This window comes from Geotrypetes seraphini, chromosome 12 (genome assembly GCF_902459505.1).
Source record: "Geotrypetes seraphini chromosome 12, aGeoSer1.1, whole genome shotgun sequence".
Classification (NCBI taxonomy): domain Eukaryota; kingdom Metazoa; phylum Chordata; class Amphibia; order Gymnophiona; family Dermophiidae; genus Geotrypetes; species Geotrypetes seraphini.
The window spans coordinates 97,879,122-97,896,953 of record NC_047095.1 but is presented as its reverse complement, the minus strand read 5'-3'; the positions used below and the strand labels follow the sequence as shown (position 1 = coordinate 97,896,953).

The 17,832-nt window shown below is 40.1% G+C and overlaps 1 protein-coding gene across 1 annotated transcript; it reads left to right on the top strand.

The window, feature by feature from the left end:
- Nucleotides 1-2,959: 2,959 nt before the first annotated feature.
- LOC117346149 (vomeronasal type-2 receptor 26-like) lies at nt 2,960-16,684 on the top strand. The gene is made up of 4 exons (XM_033915551.1): nt 2,960-3,007; nt 3,141-3,368; nt 9,888-10,014; nt 15,789-16,684. Exons 1-4 carry the CDS (start codon nt 2,960-2,962, stop codon nt 16,682-16,684), a joined length of 1,299 nt encoding a protein of 432 aa, XP_033771442.1.
- The last annotated feature ends 1,148 nt before the right edge of the window (nt 16,685-17,832 follow it).

Here is a 17,832-nt window from a genome sequence, read left to right as displayed (position 1 = left end):
GAAGTCAAAGCATAGACAAGTTAGAACAAAATTGAAAAAGCCCGTGAAAATCACCAAATTCTTGACACTTTATTGTGTTTGCCCGAAAACATTTAATGAAAGCGAAAATCATTAAAAAAATTCAAACACCTGTCCAGCAAACCAGATAAAATCAAATACCGCCAAACAAGTTCATATACCACCACACACGATTTAATAAATTCTTCACACAGTGTAGAATCAATGCAAAGGCTAGGCAAAATAAAATTGCAGAGGCAAGCAAAAGCAACAGTGGTTTGAACCAATTCGAAGTCAAGGCTTAGACAAGTTAGAACAAAATTGAAAAAGCCCGTGAAAATCACCAAATTCTTGACACTTTATTGTGTTTGCCCGAAAACATTTAATGAAAGCGAACTATAAAGTGACCAAAGACCAGCACATGACACAACAAATATGGTATGTATTTCAGGTAAAACCCAGGTGAATGGATATCGCTCGGTATCTAATACACTTCTAAGGGGTGTTGGAGCAGGGGCAGGAATGGGTGATTCTGAGAGGCAGGAGACCAGGTATGATGCCAGTCCTGTGGCATATCATCATGAAGTGCGGGTGGCGGCCTCCTGGGGTATCCACAAACTATTGCCATGAAAACAACAATCGCCCCCAATACACCCACAGGCAAGATTCCCACAGATAGGGAAAAAAAGACAGGCAAGGGATCAGCAGCAGTGGCAAGCCCTCGACAGATGACCTGCCGGCACGAGCTCTCTCCTAGCAATGGGCTGAGCTGCTGGAGAGATGGAACAATATGAGGCTGGCGATCTACTTCTGACCCCTCCATGATCTATAGGTAGATCGCGATCTACCTATTGGACATGCCTGCTCTATAATATTACCATATTCCAACTTCTCCTTTCCAAGCACACTACCAAAACCCTTATCCATAGTCTCATCACTCTCACTTAGACTATTCCATCTTGCTTCTCTCAGGTCTTCCACTCAACCATCACTCTTTCCTTCAATTCATTCAAAATTCTGCTACACGACTTATATTCTGCCAGATCCTCCATACTCACATTACTCCTCTCCTCAAATTACTTCATTGGTATCCCATTGAAGCTCCTTTAACTGAGTTACAAGTGCATTCACTCTTCAGCCCCCCATTATTTCGGTTAGAACAAAGAGCAGACCAAATGAGTATATGGAGCAAAAGAAATTTAATGTAATGTGCCTTATACTCCATATACCCATTTAGTCTGCTCCTTATCCTACCCCTGATTCATCCTCCCTTATCTCCCCCTACACTCCTCCCCACATGAACTCCGTTCATCGGGCAAGTCCCTCCAATCTGTACCCTTCACCTCCACTGCCAACTTCAGACTCCATCCCTTCTTTCTTGCTGTGCTGGATGCCTGGAACAGACTACATGAGACAATACGCCCATTTTATTTTAGGCTACTTTCAACTCCTAGCTCCCGCTCGCTGTATGGTAGCTATTTCTATTCTATCATTCTCTTTGCAAGAAACTCCCAAACCCCTATATGCCCTGTCCATCTGTCCAAATTAGATTGTAAGCTCTTCAGAGCAGGGACCATCTATTACACATTAAATGTACAGCACTGCATACGCCTTTCAGCATTATAGAAATGATAAATAGTAGTAGTGGTGGTACAAATGCCTGTGATTACAAGAATTTGATTAAATTATAATATTTTATACTTAATTACAAGAGATTCAGAGTAAAATGGGGCATTCTGTGTCTTGGTAATCCTGCTTATTTATTTATTTATTTATTTATTTACTAACTAATTGGTCTTTTTATTTATTTATTTGTTTTATTTTAGGTATTTATATACTGCCTATCAAGGTTATCTAAGCAGTGTACAATCAGGTATTCAAGTATTTTCCCTATCTGTCCCAGTGGGCTCACAATCTATCTAATGTATCTGGGGTAATAGGGGATTCAGTGACTTGCCCAGGGTCACAAGCATGGGATTTGAAACCACAACCTCAGGGTGCTATATCATTCCTTCCTCTTTTATTAGGGCATGCCAATGGATTTAGTGTATTCTAGATGTCATGGAGCCTGTAGAAGCAGAATGGTCTCCCTGGCATTTAGTATGTGCTAATACTTAATGCACCTCCTGAATACCATTAAATCCTTTTAATATTGATCCAGCCTTACCTTACATTTACATATGTAATTCTAACCTTGCATCAACCCATCCTTAGAAATGGGTCCCTATAAATTGGGTACAATTATTGAATTATGGCATTACACATAAAATTTTAACTGAAAACAGTTTGATTGTGATAACAGGTTTTTATTGATTGATTGATTGACTGATTTAAAACACCTATTTCCTCATATCACAAAAATCTGTGTGGGTTACAAAATATATACATAAATTAGTAAGCAAACTTAACAAAACACAACATCTTTCTCCAAATACAATAAAGTAATTTCCTAAAATTAAATAGAACTAAAATCTTTGACTACACAGATCAGAATTTCATCCCATCAGATATTTCTAAAAGCTTCCTGAAGAAAATACGCTTTTAAAACCAATATGAGGAAATATTTTTTTCACTCAGAGAATAGTTAAGTTCTGGAACGTATTGCCATAGGATGTGGTAAGAGCGGTTAATGTAGCTAGTTTTAGAAAAGGTTTGGACAAGTTCCTGGAGGAAAGGTCCATAAATTGCTGTTGAGATAGACATGGGGGAAGCCACTGCTTGCCCTGGATCAGTGGCATGGATTGCTGTTAGGTGGTTATAACCTAGATTGGCAACTGTGAAAATGGGATGCTGGGTTAGATGGACCATTGGTCTGATTCAGTAAGGCTATTATGTTCAATGACTTACGAAAAGATGAAATCACTGAGATCTGTCGAATATTATTAGGTAGAGTGTTCCACAATTATGGATCTGCTATACTAAAAACTCTTTGAGAGAATTTTGGATTTGACAAAAGACCTCAATGAAGAGACTCCCAATAGATGTGACTCAGACCACAGAGTACAGAAAGGTAAAGTATTGCTCCAGAAATGGCTTTCAAATTTGTTGTCCCTATAATTGTTAAGAAAAGAATCTGTTTTTTATATATGCTTGAAATTACTTTGTAACCTGGCACTAATTAAAATTTACACCTCACTCTTTAGCTCCATCATTATCTGAGGAACCTCTACTTTAAGAACGGACTGGGGGAAGAGATGTACTTGGATGAGAATGGAGACATTGTCATTGAATATGATATTATAAACTTACTCTTTATGCCTGATAAGACATGGAAATATGAAATTGTTGGACATTATAACCCTCATGCTCCCCCAGGGCAGGATTTTATCATTGCTGAGAAGGCCATAGTGTGGGAGAGTTCATTCACCCAGGTCAGATTTAAGTGATGAGAATGCTGATCCAAGTAGGTATCATGAATCCTGTTGTAAAATGGTCAAAAGAATAGTTGTTGATTGCTGGTTGCCACTGGCTCCATCCTATCAGCAGCACTGTTAACATAATACAACATAAAACATTAAATTTTATTCATGCATAACCCACAAGCACCTTGCAGTTCAATGCGGCCTAAAAGTTAAGAAAAACTGAACATAAACTGTGAATAATGATTATCAGTCTTACAAATATTTAACATACAAAATAAGTTTTTAACAATTTCCAAAAATTAAGATAGGAATTTGAATTAATGATTAAGGGACATAAATCATCCTCCCATTTAGCAGCTTGATAAGAAATCAGCTGATGAAAGTAACTTTTAAAAGTAATATCTTTTACTGAAGGAAAATCAAAGAAATGAGAACTTCACAGCAAATGTCTAAAATAAGTAAAGAAAAGTTGATCAACAAGGTACTCTGGAAGTAAACCATTCAGCACTTTATAATAAATTCAATTAAATTTAAAGGTTTCTCTGGCCTCTTTAGGAAGCCTATGTAACCATGTCACAACTTTGAAGGTAGGAGGGGGTCAGTGAGCACTGGGGAAGCATGGAGGGGGTCATGCTTACATACCTCCAGTAGTCATCTGTTCAGTTTATGAACATTTCACTTATTTATTTTTAAAAACATGTATAGCCCCAGATGTTCATATAGTACACTGGACATATTCTTAAATATTTTGATTATGGAATAAAGATGTCTAAGAAATAAGCCCGCCCTAGTCCTGTCTATACCATGCCCCCTTGAGACTTAGATGAATTGTAGATGAACAGCATAGATATCCATTTAGAACAGAGGGTACCAAAATAGCGAATTGGAAGCGGTTCATGAGAAAAACATCTAGTTTCATATACCCCTTTATGTTAGTTTTTGGACATCTTTCTTTTTTGAAAATGTTGTCAAATAAAGTTCTGTCTGCTTTATGAGGTATGACCTAGTGGGCAAAGGCTTATCAGGTTAGAACTGAAAATTCAGGTTTGTGGATTATCTTTCTAGAGCCCCAAGGAACTCCTACTCCAAAACTAAATATAGACAGTGATAATTAGTTGCTCCTTAAAAATACTTTTCCAATCTACAGTTGGGTAATTATATCCTTTTTAATTGATCCTTAAAAGGATTGTCAGCTAGCAGATTCTCTAGATTGTCAAGGTATATAGGCTTGAGCTGTTAAAAGAAAGAGCTAATCTGCATACCATCATGCAAAGCCTTCTGGGAGCTATCTACTCACCCTGAGGGAACAGTGGTGCTGTAAAGGGCAGTTCCCAAGCTGAGAGTCACAAAAAGTAGAAGCTCTTTTAGGAACAAAAAGACTCTTTAGTGATGGAAGGCTGGACTTGGTCCTAATTCTTAGTAAACCTGTAAGCCCAACCAGCCCTGTAGATCTTCACAGAGTCTTCGATGGTATTCTAAGGTTGATGACCAGCAAAAATCTTTTTGTTACCAGGGAGATCAGGGGAGTGAGTGGTAGGGCTGTCCTCACAGAGAGCAGCTGAAGAACAGAAAGACCTCAGAGATGGAGACTGGCTGAGGAAAGAGTCCTCAGAAAATGCATCCATGAAAAGACACCAGAGAGATTGGAAGAACCTGGAAGTAGGAGTAGTCAGAGGACCCAGTAGAGCCTGGAATCCAGGGAGGGGCTCACGATAGACAACTTATAGTGTGACTGCCAAAGTTTTTGGAGAGTGGGAGACCTAAGAGACCAGGTAGCATAGGGACCAGCTGTGGCCCACAGAAGAGCCATAAGAGTGAAGGTCCAAAGCTGAGTGGGTCTGGCAAGAAATTAGCAGAGGGACTAGTGGAACCAGTGACAACCAGTGGAGAGACCGGTGATATGACTGGAAGCTGCAAGAGGAGTCCAAGGTAGTAGCCCTATAGATCCAGAAAAACATTGGTCAAAGGTCTGTTTAGCAACCAGTGGAGGGACCAGTGTCGACCAGTTGAGCAAGGTCATGCATATAGGGAAAAAGAACCCGTTGTTCAGCTACAAATTGGGGGGGGGGGTATTGTTGGGAGACAGCAGACTCGAGAGAGACTTGGGTGTGCTGGTGGATGCATCACTGAAGCCATCTGCACAGTGCGCGGCAGCCTCGAAAAAAGCCAACAGGATGCTGGGCATCATAAAGAAGGGCATAACAACCAGAACACAGGGAGTCATCATGCCACTGTATCGAGCGATGGTGCGCCCACATCTGGAATACTGCGTTCAGTATTGGTCGCCGCACCTCAAGAAGGACATGGCGGTACTTGAAAGAGTCCAAAGGAGAGCAACGAGAATGGTAAGAGGGCTGGAACACTGCCCATACGCCGAGAGGCTGGATAGGCTGGGGCTCTTCTCTCTGGAGAAAAGGAGGCTCAGGGGAGATATGATAGAAACCTTCAAGATCATGAGGGGCATAGAGAGGGTGGATAGGGACAGATTCTTCAGACTGAAGGGGACAGCTAATACGAGGGGGGCATTCTGAGAAACTGAAGGGAGATAGGTTCAAAACAAACGCAAGGAAGTTTTTTTTTCACCCAGAGGGTCGTGGACACTTGGAATGCATTACCGGAGGAAGTGATCAGGCAGAGTACGGTCCAGGGATTCAAACAGGGATTGGACGGATTCCTGAGGGATAAAGGGATCATGGGATACTGAAGGAGGAGCTGGGATGTAACACAAGTATAGAAAGTTAACCAGGTAATGAGTAAAAACCAACCAGGTCGTGCATGTGAAAGACCGGAGGGCTAGGGCTTCGATAGGAAGGCAGGACTTAAATGGGAAGCCAAGGTGGCAAGGGAGCCCCTTCTGATGATTCTGACAGGTCGTGACCTGTTTGGGCCGCCGCGGGAGCGGACTGCTGGGCAGGATGGACCTGTGGTCTGACCCGGCGGAGGCACTGCTTATGTTCTTATGTTCTTATGTAATGGCACTGGGAGCTGTCAGAAGACCCGGAGTGACAATGAGCAATTGGAAGAGGACCATAAGATCATGAAGTCCATGGAAAACCAGAGGGTGACCTGGAGGGACCTGAACAGGAGATAAGTAATCTCGTTATATGTTTTAAGAACATATGAATAATGTGTGTTAATTGTTGTGATGCTTATTCCAACAGAGCCTGGGGAGCACAGATGTGAGACGGGTGTTAATCGCTTGGCCCAATCACAAGATGACAGGGTATTATCGCAAGATGTGTACCTGGGACCTTTTATGTGAAGTTCATTGCAGTGCCCCCTAGAGTAACCCACTGCTGGGATATCTATGTGACCAGTCTACTTCAAATGCTGGCTGCTTCTGCATCCCAGTGGCTTGTTTTGTACGCATTTGTTTTGGACGTGTTTTTAAAATTTATTAAATAGTTCAAAAAGTTAGACGCACATCTGAAAAATGACCATTTTTGAAAAAAACAAGAAAGGCTTCTTGCAGTTTTGAGAATGAGCATGTTTGCTACTGGATATTTGTTTAAGTTCCACAAAACATTTTGGATTTAGATATCATATAGGTAATGCCCCTCCACATATATTTTTAAATAAATAAACATATCTGTATACAGTTGTCCTGAAATTTTCCAATCAAAGTCACCCCTGATCTGATGTTGGACAATACTCTGTGCAGGCAATATTCAGTTGGCGCTTGTCAACATTTTTTTAATTACTAACTGCTGCAGGCTGAATTAGGCCTTGGCATTCAGGGCCAGAAAAAAATGTGGTACTAGCATTGACTTGTGGCTAGGGTTACCAGATTTTGGATCACAAATACTCATTCACATAGCCCTGCCCAGTTCGACCTCCAGTCCCTCCTCATTCTTTCCCACCCTGTCCAATTCTGCCTCCAGCCCCCCCCCCCGCCCAATCCAACTTCTCTATCCCATTAATCCCACAAACTCCACTGACATACAGAAAATAAACTCTAAACTGGATAAAATCAGACTTTCTCTTAACATAAAACAATCTTGTGGCTTACTTTTCCCAATATGAAATAACAAAATCGTAAATGGACACATTTCCATCGACTCTTACCCAATACAAAAGGAATCTAAAATAAAGCTACTAGGAGTCATTCTAGACAAATACTTAACTTACCATGATCAAATAAGCTCTGTCATAAAAAGTTGCTTCTACAAACTTTGTCTTACCCACTCCTTAATTTCTATTAACGAAAATGCTTCTATTGGAACTCTGATCTACTCATTAGTCATTTCTCATCTTGACTATTGCAACTCCTTATATAACTGAATCACTCAAAAGGAATCACATCATCTGCAGCTTATCCAAAACACAGCAATCAAACTCATACATAAAGCAGGAAAATATGACCATGTCACTCCTCTTCTATGAGAAACACAATGGTTAACCATCTCACATCGCACTACATATAAAATTATTTTGCTCGCTTTTAAAATTTAAAATACGCATTCACCAGCTTTTCTCAATAAACTCATTATTTCCTACTCCTCACCACAGACCCCTAGATCAGTAGACCAGAATTTATTGACTGTCCCTCCAATCAAGGAATTTTATTACACCAGAAATACAAACTTTTCCATTACAGCTCCAACTCTTTGGAATGTCATGTCATTTCACCTTTGCAAACAAAATTCTCTCGATAAATTCAAAACTAAACTCAAAACTTTCTTATTCCATAGTGCTTAACAATACCACTTTTCAACAGTAACTCACTCCACAAAAAGAACCTATGAAGCACACCCTTCCCTGATGTTTTTTCCCCTCCCCTCATACCTTCATTTACTTTTATTTTTATGATGTAATTATAAACTTTCTTCTCCCACGCTCCCCTAAGTCCATGTACATCATTGTCTTCATCTAGTTCATGTTTTACCTATTTCTTCTTTTTTACCCTGGTTTCTTTATTATTATTATTTATTTATTTACTATTATGTTTTTAGCTTTGTAAACTGGCCAGATACACATTGATGGTCAGAATATTAAAATGTAAATAAACTTGGAAACTTGTCTCACAGCTCCACCCCTACAAAGGCTCCTCTTTCCTTCCCTGATGAGCTCTGGCTTCATCTGGAGGATCTGGAGTTTGTGTATGACGTTATCCACACATGCTCAGAGACCCTCCAGATGCAGCCGGAGCACATCAGGATTTTCCAAAACCCAAACTAACTGCTGGGTTTTGGAAAGTCCGTCCAGGCACCTGAATAGTCCTGTAAAACGAGGACATGTCCATTTTTCCAGACGTCTGGTAACCCTTTGTGTGTTCTTTTTGCAGGCAGTATTTTCCAAGTGCTCTCTTTTAATCAGGTAAACAATGAGACAATTTTACAAGTGCCTTCCTAGGCATGTTAAAAGCTTTTCCACATGGACAAGCCATTAAAATGTTATCTTCAAGTGCTGAGCTTTTGGTATCCAAAGAAAATATCTGAACCGGTGATTAGAAAAACAACCATCCTGTGTAGGGTTACCAGATGTCAGGGAAAACCTAGACATGTCTTTTTTTTAGAGGACTGTCTGGGTGCAAGGACATACTTTCTAAAACCTGGCAATTTGCCTGGGTTTTGTAAAGTCATAGTAACATAGTAACATAGTAGATGACGGCAGATAAAGACCCGAATGGTCCATCCAGTCTGCCCAACCTGATTCAATTAAAAAATTTTTTTTTTTTTTTCTTCTTAGCTATTTCTGGGCAAGAATCCAAAGCTTTACCCGGTACTATGCTTGGGTTCCACCTGCCGAAATCTCTGTTAAGACTTACTCCAGCCCATCTACACCCTCCCAGCCATTGAAGCCCTCCCCTGCCCATCCTCTACCAAACGGCCATACACAGACACAGACTGTGCAAGACTGCCCAGTAACTGGCCTTAGTTCAATATTTAATATTATTTTCTGATTCTAAATCTTCTGTGTTCATCCCACGCTTCTTTGAACTCAGTCACAGTTTTACTCTCCACCACCTCTCTCAGGAGCGCATTCCAGGCATCCACTACCCTCTCCGTAAAGTAGAATTTCCTAACATTGCCCCTGAATCTACCACCCCTCAACCTCAAATTATGTCCTCTGGTTTTACCATTTTCCTTTCTCTGGAAAAGATTTTGTTCTACGTTAATACCCTTTAAGTATTTGAACGTCTGAATCATATCTCCCCTGTCTCTCCTTTCCTCTAGGGTATACATATTCAGGGCTTCCAGTCTCTCCTCATACGTCTTCTGGCGCAAGCCTCCTATCATTTTCGTCGCCCTCCTCTGGACCGCCTCAAGTCCTGAGCTTCAGCCATTTCTGGAGAGCCTCTGAGCATTTGTGGATGATGCCACGTATCAGTCCGTGAAGATATGAGGGTTTGTGGGGCGAGGCTTGGTGCTGGGCTGGAGGTGGAATAGGATGGGGCTTGTGGTAAAATTGGGTGGGGCAGGACAGGGGCAAAACACGGTGAGGCCATGTATCTGAGATTTTATTTCATAAAATATGGTAACCCTAGTGCAGTGTCTAATGAAGTTATATTGTTTTCTCAATCCACAGACCCCTCCGCAGTTCAGATGCAGACCAAGTTGCCATCCTGGTTATAGGAAATTAACCAGGGAAGGAGAGCTCATCTGCTGTTATGACTGTATTCCGTGTGGTGAGGGAGAGATCTCCAACCAAACTGGTGGGTAAAATCATGGTACAAAAGGAAGTGGGAATGGACAATGAGCACTCCACTGAAGAACAATGATGTAAAACAAACTTGTATATTTCATAAAAGGACACAAGCAGAAGCTGTGGATCTGACACAGCACTGTGTTTCGGCGTCTGAGGAATGCCTGCATCAGTGATCACTAAACATAAAAACATAACATAAAAAACATCATATAAAAATAAAAAATTTTTAAAATTTTTTTCTTAAGCCATACAAGTAAATGAATACCAGAGGCCGATCAAGTAAATAAATAAATACATATAAATTTAATATATGATATATATATCAAAGATATATATATGTGACAAACAAAACATATGATAATGTTTATGCAAATACCTAAAAATGGAACCAAACCTGTGGCGTATATGATCACAGATTACAGGTCTGGGATAAAACAAAGCTGTGTAGTAAAAATATGGAAATAGGACCATCAAAATACCATTTTTCATCACGAGAAAAACTCTAAAAAACTACAACACAACATAATATTTGCATAAGACAATAAAAGAACGCAAAACATGAAGCTGCGTGAACAAACTTCAAAAGCTATTTGATTGAAAGAACAAGTTTTGTAACAAGCTAGCAACCATACAGGATGTTAATGCAGAAAATCTCAAATGAATCACTACATAACTTTGTAGCAAAATAGCAACTTTATAGAATGTTAATACAGAGAATCTCGAGTGTAACATTTCATGCATTGTAAAACCTGAACTGAAGAAAGAAGAAGAGAGATATGAAAAGCCACAGTTAAGGAGAAAAAAAGGAAAAAAGGAGAAAAAGTGTGATCTTGTAGATGAATAGATTCAAAATTAGCAACATACAAATTGGCAATATCGGGTGACATCGTGGCACCCATGGCAGTACCTTTGTTCTGTTGATATATTTAATCTTGAAACATAAAATAATTCTTGGTGAGTGCTATAGTAGCCATGGTGAGCACCAAATGGTTAGGGATCATACAGTATGCATTTCTATTCTTAATCGTGTTCTCTATAACAATGAGAGCTTCTAACTGAGGAATATTAGTGTACAATGATACTATATCTAATGTGATAAGATGGATGTCGGATAGGTCACCTTTATAGTCATTTAGCAAATTAATAAAATGTGACAAATCTCTTACATAAGACTGCATCTGAGGGATATATGGTCTTTGGTGATCTCTAAACTCGATTATTGTAATGCCCTTTTTAAGGGCATTTCTCTGAATGAAATAAAACGTTTACAAATTATTCAAAATGCCTCCATTAAACTTATAACTAAAACTAGGAAATTCGACCATGTAACTCCTCTTCTTAGCTCACCGGATAACATATAAATTATGCATACTTACTTTTAAATCCCTATTTTATAAAACTCCAGCATTCATTTATAAATTATTAATCCCGTATATTCCAAATAGAACGCTGAGATCCAATGAACAAAATCTATTGACGATCCCGTCTCTTAGGATTGTTAATATAAGATGGCAATTCATTTTTTTAGTCACTGCACCTCAAATTTGGAATTCTCTCCCTATTTACTTAAGGGAAGAATGTAATCTGGAGAAATTTAAGAGTAATTTAAAAACTTTTCTTTTAAAAGATGCTTTTGATAATTAGTTAACAATCTGCTGGTTAAAAATTCTTATTTTATTATGGTTTTTTGTTCTCCCTGCCTTTCGTTTTTTACCCTGATTGTCTTACTTTTCTTTAAGGAATTTGTATTTCATTCTCCGCTTTCCTTGTGTTTACTGTTTGTTAAGTATGTCTTTTAGTCCGTAAAGCATAAACAATAACAGTTTATTATACACACATATAAGAATTAAATATAAATTATCCTCACCTTGACCCCAGACCCCATCCTCACTATTGAGAACCCCTAAAATAGATGGATGGAAAGACCAAAGGACTGTCCCGTGAGACGTGGCCAACCGTCATGGATTCTGGATTCTAGGAGCAGAATTCCGTCCTTATAAGCTGCTGAGTTAAACAGCTGGTCCTGCAGTAACAGCGTCCTTTGATTCAGGCACACCCCAGGTCGGTCCCTTTGAAGTTGTTTGGGCAACATTCAGGTCAAAGAGGTCAAAATGTCAGATAAACAGACTTGTGGATTCATATCGGTAGCATGCTGAATTTCAATTACCCCCCTGGCCAGTTCCTTTGTTTGGATAACATTCAGGTCCCATCTGGCGTTAATGAGGTGTTGCAAGGACTAACAAACGGCTGGTCTTGCTCTTTTGTTCTCTGTTTTGGTAACACCCCGGTCTGTCCTTACTGATGTTATTTGAGTGGTACGCAGGCAACTGAATTTAGGGAAAGGCTGTTGGGTTCTTAGTAAAGCATTTGATGTTGTCAAGGTAACACAAAGGTTCAGGAGTTCAGGTAAGCAGACTTGAGTAGACATATAATATTCTGAACAAAATTATTAGTAATATGCATGCTGGGGTATAACAATCGCTTAGAAATGTGATTAAGCAATTAATCAAAGATTTTATTAAACTTGAAACTATTATTAAACTTAGAAAAAAATCCACAAATATAGAGAGAGGTTCCAACACAAAACCATTACCAGAGTCTATAGGCCTCCCAGGTGGCTTAAGCATGGATTTATGAATTTTTGGGAGAGTGTAAAATGTTGGAATAACAGGTAATAAGAAAATCTCTCTCTTTATCAGTCAAATATCCTGCTGCAAAAGCAAATTTGACCACCTCAGAAATTTCTGTTTGAAGAGTCTCTGGGATCAGTATCTAAGGGAATATAATATTCTCTATCCTGAACTTGCCTTTCTATTTCTGCTACATAACCTACCCTATTCTGAACTTTATGGGCTGGTTTAATGACAATGTCTCAAGTTTTTAATCTCCTTACTCTCTAGTTTGATCATATTGTATATTATCAGTTATCAACTAAGTTTAATTTATAACTTATATAATTGTTTTAGTTATCTCTAGCATTTTTTCTTTTATTTTAGAAGTGTTTCTTCCTTTTTTCTGGTGGTTTTACTTATTTTTCTGTTTTATGGGTGTGGTTTCCTCTCGGTATTTAAATGCTTTCAGCAATGGCAACTTCCTTTTTGAAAATGCTTCCTTAGCTTTTCAGTGATTTTGGTTACTCTGGCATGTTAGTTGAACACGTTTCATGGTTAGTGGACACGTTTCATGGTTTATTTGATTTTACTCAGTTTCTGTGCTTTTTCAATATGGCTTGAGGTGCATTTCTTTCTTTATACACTTGTTCAGCATTTCTTGCTCCTGTTTCTGACACTGCTACTTGCAGTTTTTTCTGCCACGCAATTGTATCAGTATCCTTATACACTTTTAATTGTGCAGTAAGGCAGGCTCTTTCATATAGTTCTACATATTTTCCTTTTGGGTTGGTGTTCTGTATTTTTTCAATAGTTTTTGCTGTATTTTTTTAGTTTTTATTAACTTTGTTGGTGTCACTTTATCTATTTGGGGTTTTACCTTACAGCTATGGTAATCGGACAGTTTCCTTCTTTGTTGTCCTCTGATTTTCTTCTGTGTTCTTTTGACTTATTTTCCTTTGGTATGGTTTTTCTTATCTCTTTTTCACTTTCTTTTTTCTTTCTCTCTCTTTTTTCCTTCTTTTCTCTTGGCCTCCTTTTTTTCTTTTATACTTTTTCTCCTTTTTTTCTCCTTACCTGTGGCATTTCATATCTCTCTTCAGTTCAGGTTTTACAATGCATGAAATGTTACACTCAAGATTCTCTGTATTAACATTCTATAAAGTTGCTATTTTGCTACAAAGTTATGTAGTGATACACTTGAGATTTTCTGCATTAACATCCTGAATGGTTGCTAGCTTGTTATAAAACTTGTTCTTTCAATCAAATAGCTTTTGAAGTTTGTTCACACAGCTACATGTTTTGCGCTCTTTTATTTTCTTATTATGTTGTGCTGTAGTTTTTTAGAGTTTTTCTCCTGATGAAAAATGGTATTTTGATGGTCCTATTTCCATATTTTTACTATACAGCTTTGTTTTATCCCAGATCTGTCCTCTGTGATAGAGATAGAGATAGGTTATGATAGGGCATAGGTAGAAGGACAAGGGGGATTAAATGATTTAGACAAAAATCACCTTACAGGTCATGGATCTGATGGGCCACCGCGGGAGCGGACTGCTGGGCGCGATGGACCTCTTCTTATGTTCTTATGTTCTTATATGTTTTGTTTGTCACATATATATATCTTTGATATATGTATCATATATTAAATTTATATGTATTTATTTATTTACTTGATCGGCCTCTGGTATTCATTTACTTGTATGGCTTAAGAAATTTTTAATTTTTATATGATGTTTTTTAATATGTTGTATTATGTTTTTATGTTTAGTGACCACTGATGCAGGCGTTCCTCAGATGCCGAAATACAATGCTGTGTCAGGTCCACAGCTTCTGCTTGTGTGCTTTTATGAAATAAACAAGTTGGTTTTACATCAGTGTTCTTCAGTGGAGTGCTCATTGTCCATTCCCACTTCCTTTTGTACTATTTTATACCCGTGGGTTCTCTGTCTTGTTGGACCTTTTGGGTAAAATTATGGAACATGTGGGGCTGCACATAGATTCAGGTTTATTCATTATATTCCCCACTCTGTGAAATTATGCAGTCAAGTAGACTCAAACCCTTTCCACCTTCGTTAAGATAGCACCACCCTCACTTTAGTGTCTCAGGTCCTTTCCAGTTTGAAACTATACTTGACACACATACCAAAAGTGCAAAGATACAATACAATACAATTTTTATTTGTATACCACCAGTACTTCTTCGAAGTTCACAGTGGCTCACAAACAATGAAATATCTAATATTAGATACTGGAAAAACATCCCTAACTGTCTAATAGGCTCACAATCATACTAAGGAATATTCAAAGAAGATCTATTAATTCAGAATTTAAACCCATAAAGGCTTGAAAAGAAAATTAAAATAAAATTGAATCAAAATGAAACCATGATGCAGAATTTTGATCCAGAGGCCTAACCAGGCCTCTATTCTCTGCAGGGAGAGTGAAATAGCATGAAATCACAAAGGGACCCAATTGAGTTGAAGGAGAACTATCAAATATCTTCCCATGCAAAGCTGTGACGCTGCTGACCAGTGTGTGTCAATCCAAATACTATGGGAAAATAGTGGATGACAATGACATCTGCCCGAATATTTTATTGAGGGTATCCTCAAGTAGGTTGGCATTTTAAAATGCATTCTCTTCATCTATTAAGAAATACCTTGTTCTTCAAGCGGGCAGCTTTTTCTCCCATGACCTTGAGTACAGAGGCAAAGTACAAAAAAAAAAAAAAACCAGAATGATGTTGAGGGCCACCACAGAGGCCTTTAGAGGCTGTCATTGGTCCCTGAGCCTTCCATTGAAGAACACTGGTCTATAACCTCAGTGTGAAATGAGAGAAGAGTGAAGAATCTCATTGGTGGAATTCTGGATTCTGATCAAGGGGGACAGCAGCTACATTTTTATGCAATGAGCTAAGGTAAGTACTGCTCTAAAATGTAGCCACATTTATGGCAACCATGAAAGTTAAAGTATGGTAAAGTACCATGTACTAACTCAGTGTGTAAACCATGGTCATTCTCCAACCATGCTGTTAGTTTATGAATTTATTGCTTTATCTCGGGTGTGTGGTAATAGTTACAGAGCTCAAGCTATTTTGTGTATTAAATTTACAGTGCATTTTAGTAAAAAGATTCCATAGTAATTGTGAGATAATAATCTTCCTTCTCAGATATGGACACCTGTACTATATGTCCAGAGGACCAATGGCACAATAAGAAAAGAGACGCCTGTATCCCAAAAGTGAAAACATTCCTGTCTTATGAAGAACCTCTAGGGATAGCTTTGACTTCAATCAGCCTTTTCTTCTTTCTCATCACTGTAGCCATCTTGGGAATCTTTATTTACTATCGAGACACTCCCATAGTGAGAGCCAACAACCGGGACCTCAGCTATATTCTCCTCATCTTCCTCATGCTCTGCTTCCTCTGCTCCTTGATATTCATCGGTCAGCCAAATGAAGCATCATGTATCCTCCGACATACCACCTTTGGAATCACTTTCTCCATTGCTCTTTCTTCCATATTGGCAAAAACCATCACTGTGGTCACAGCCTTCCAAGTCACCAAACCTGGAAGCAAGCTCCGGAAATGGTTGGGTTACAAGGTCTCTAACTCTATCGTCATTTCCTGTTCCCTTATTCAAACAGTTCTGTGTCTTGCCTGGTTGTTCACTGCTCCCCCATTCCCATATCTCAATATGAGATCAGAAATTGGAACAATACTAATTGAATGTAATGAAGGGTCAGTAATTGCATTTTACTCTGTTTTGGGTTATCTGGGATTTCTGGCTGGTGTCAGCTTCATCATAGCTTTCCTAGCAAGAAATCTACCTGACAGTTTCAATGAGGCCAAGTACATCACCTTCAGCATGCTAGTCTTCTGCAGCGTCTGGATCTCCTTCATCCCAACTTACTTGAGCACCAAGGGCAAGTACATGGTGGCAGTGGAGATATTTGCTATTCTGGCCTCCAGCGCTGGACTGTTGAGTTGTATATTTTTCCCTAAATGCTACATTATTCTGCTGAGGCCTGAAAGGAACAGCAAGAAGTACCTATCAAAAACATAATAACTGCCTAAAAATGATAGTGGTAACATTTTCTTTTAAAGGTAAAGCAATATATCTTCTAAAAAAAGAAGTGGAGGGGCATAATCAAAAAAACTGTCTAAGTCCTTTTTCGGCCTAAGGCCTTAAACGTTGAAAGCAGAAGCAGGGAAAGTGTCCATAACCAAACCAAACATCCTTGTTTTGATAATGGCCTGCCTCTACATTCAGCTGTTTAAAAGCCCAGACCACCACTACGTCTATACTTGTACCCAAACGTCATCTACACTTATACCCCATAATGAACCAAAACAGTGCATAAGCCCAAAACGTCCAACACAAGGGCTTTTAGGTGAAGGAGGAGCCAGTCCTTCGCCTAAAAGCTGGATTTTGTAACCGGTGTCTGTCAAAAACAACACCGGTTACAGAATCCACAACAACCCCCCCCCCCCCACACACACACACACACAACATTGGGGCAGGAAGGAACCCAAGCCCCCCTGCCCCTGGCACCCACGGCACCCCCCTGATGACATCGGGGGAAGAGGGAGCCCAAGCCCTCTTGCCCAACCTGGCCAATGTGCCTAAGGCCCCACCCACATGTGGGGGCCTAAGGCTCCCGGGCCTATTCTGATTGGCCCAGGTGCCTTAGGCCCCACCTGTGGGCAGGGTTTCAGATGCCTGGGCCAATCCGGCCCCATTCCGGAGCCGGCTGGCCTGCCGGACGCACGGGCTTGGCATCCGTCCATTCGGCCAATGTTGAAGGTGGGTGGAAGGTGGGGAAGGGGGGTGGGTGAGGGTGGGGGGGTTGTGGGGTCAGCTGGAGGGGTCGCGGGTCATTGTGGTGGCCGATCGGGGGTTCGGGGGGCGGTGATTGGGGAAAGAGGGGTTGTGTCGAGGGCAGGAGGGCCTGGGATCCCTCCTGTCTGTATTGTAGTGGGGGGTGGGGGGAAGGGGGTCACCGGGGCTAGGAGGGCTTAGGTTCCCTCCTGTCCAGATCGAGTTGGGGGGGTCACCGGGGCCAGGATGGCTTAGGCTCCCTCCTGGCCAGATCGTACTCGGTGGGGGGGAACAATTGCCGGGGCAGGAGGCTTGGGCTCCCTCTTGCCCCGATATTGTTGGGTGTGCCACGGCTGCCGTGGGACTGGAGGGCTTGGGCTTCCTCTTGCCCT

Coding starts and splice junctions, on each gene's coding strand:
- LOC117346149 (XM_033915551.1), top strand. CDS start 2,960: ATGAAGAGACTCCCAATAGATGTGACTCAGACCACAGAGTACAGAAAG. Junction 3,008..3,140: donor AGACCACAGAGTACAGAAAG/GTAAAGTATTGC, acceptor CTCACTCTTTAG/CTCCATCATTATCTGAGGAA. Junction 10,015..15,788: donor AGAGATCTCCAACCAAACTG/GTGGGTAAAATC, acceptor CTTCCTTCTCAG/ATATGGACACCTGTACTATA.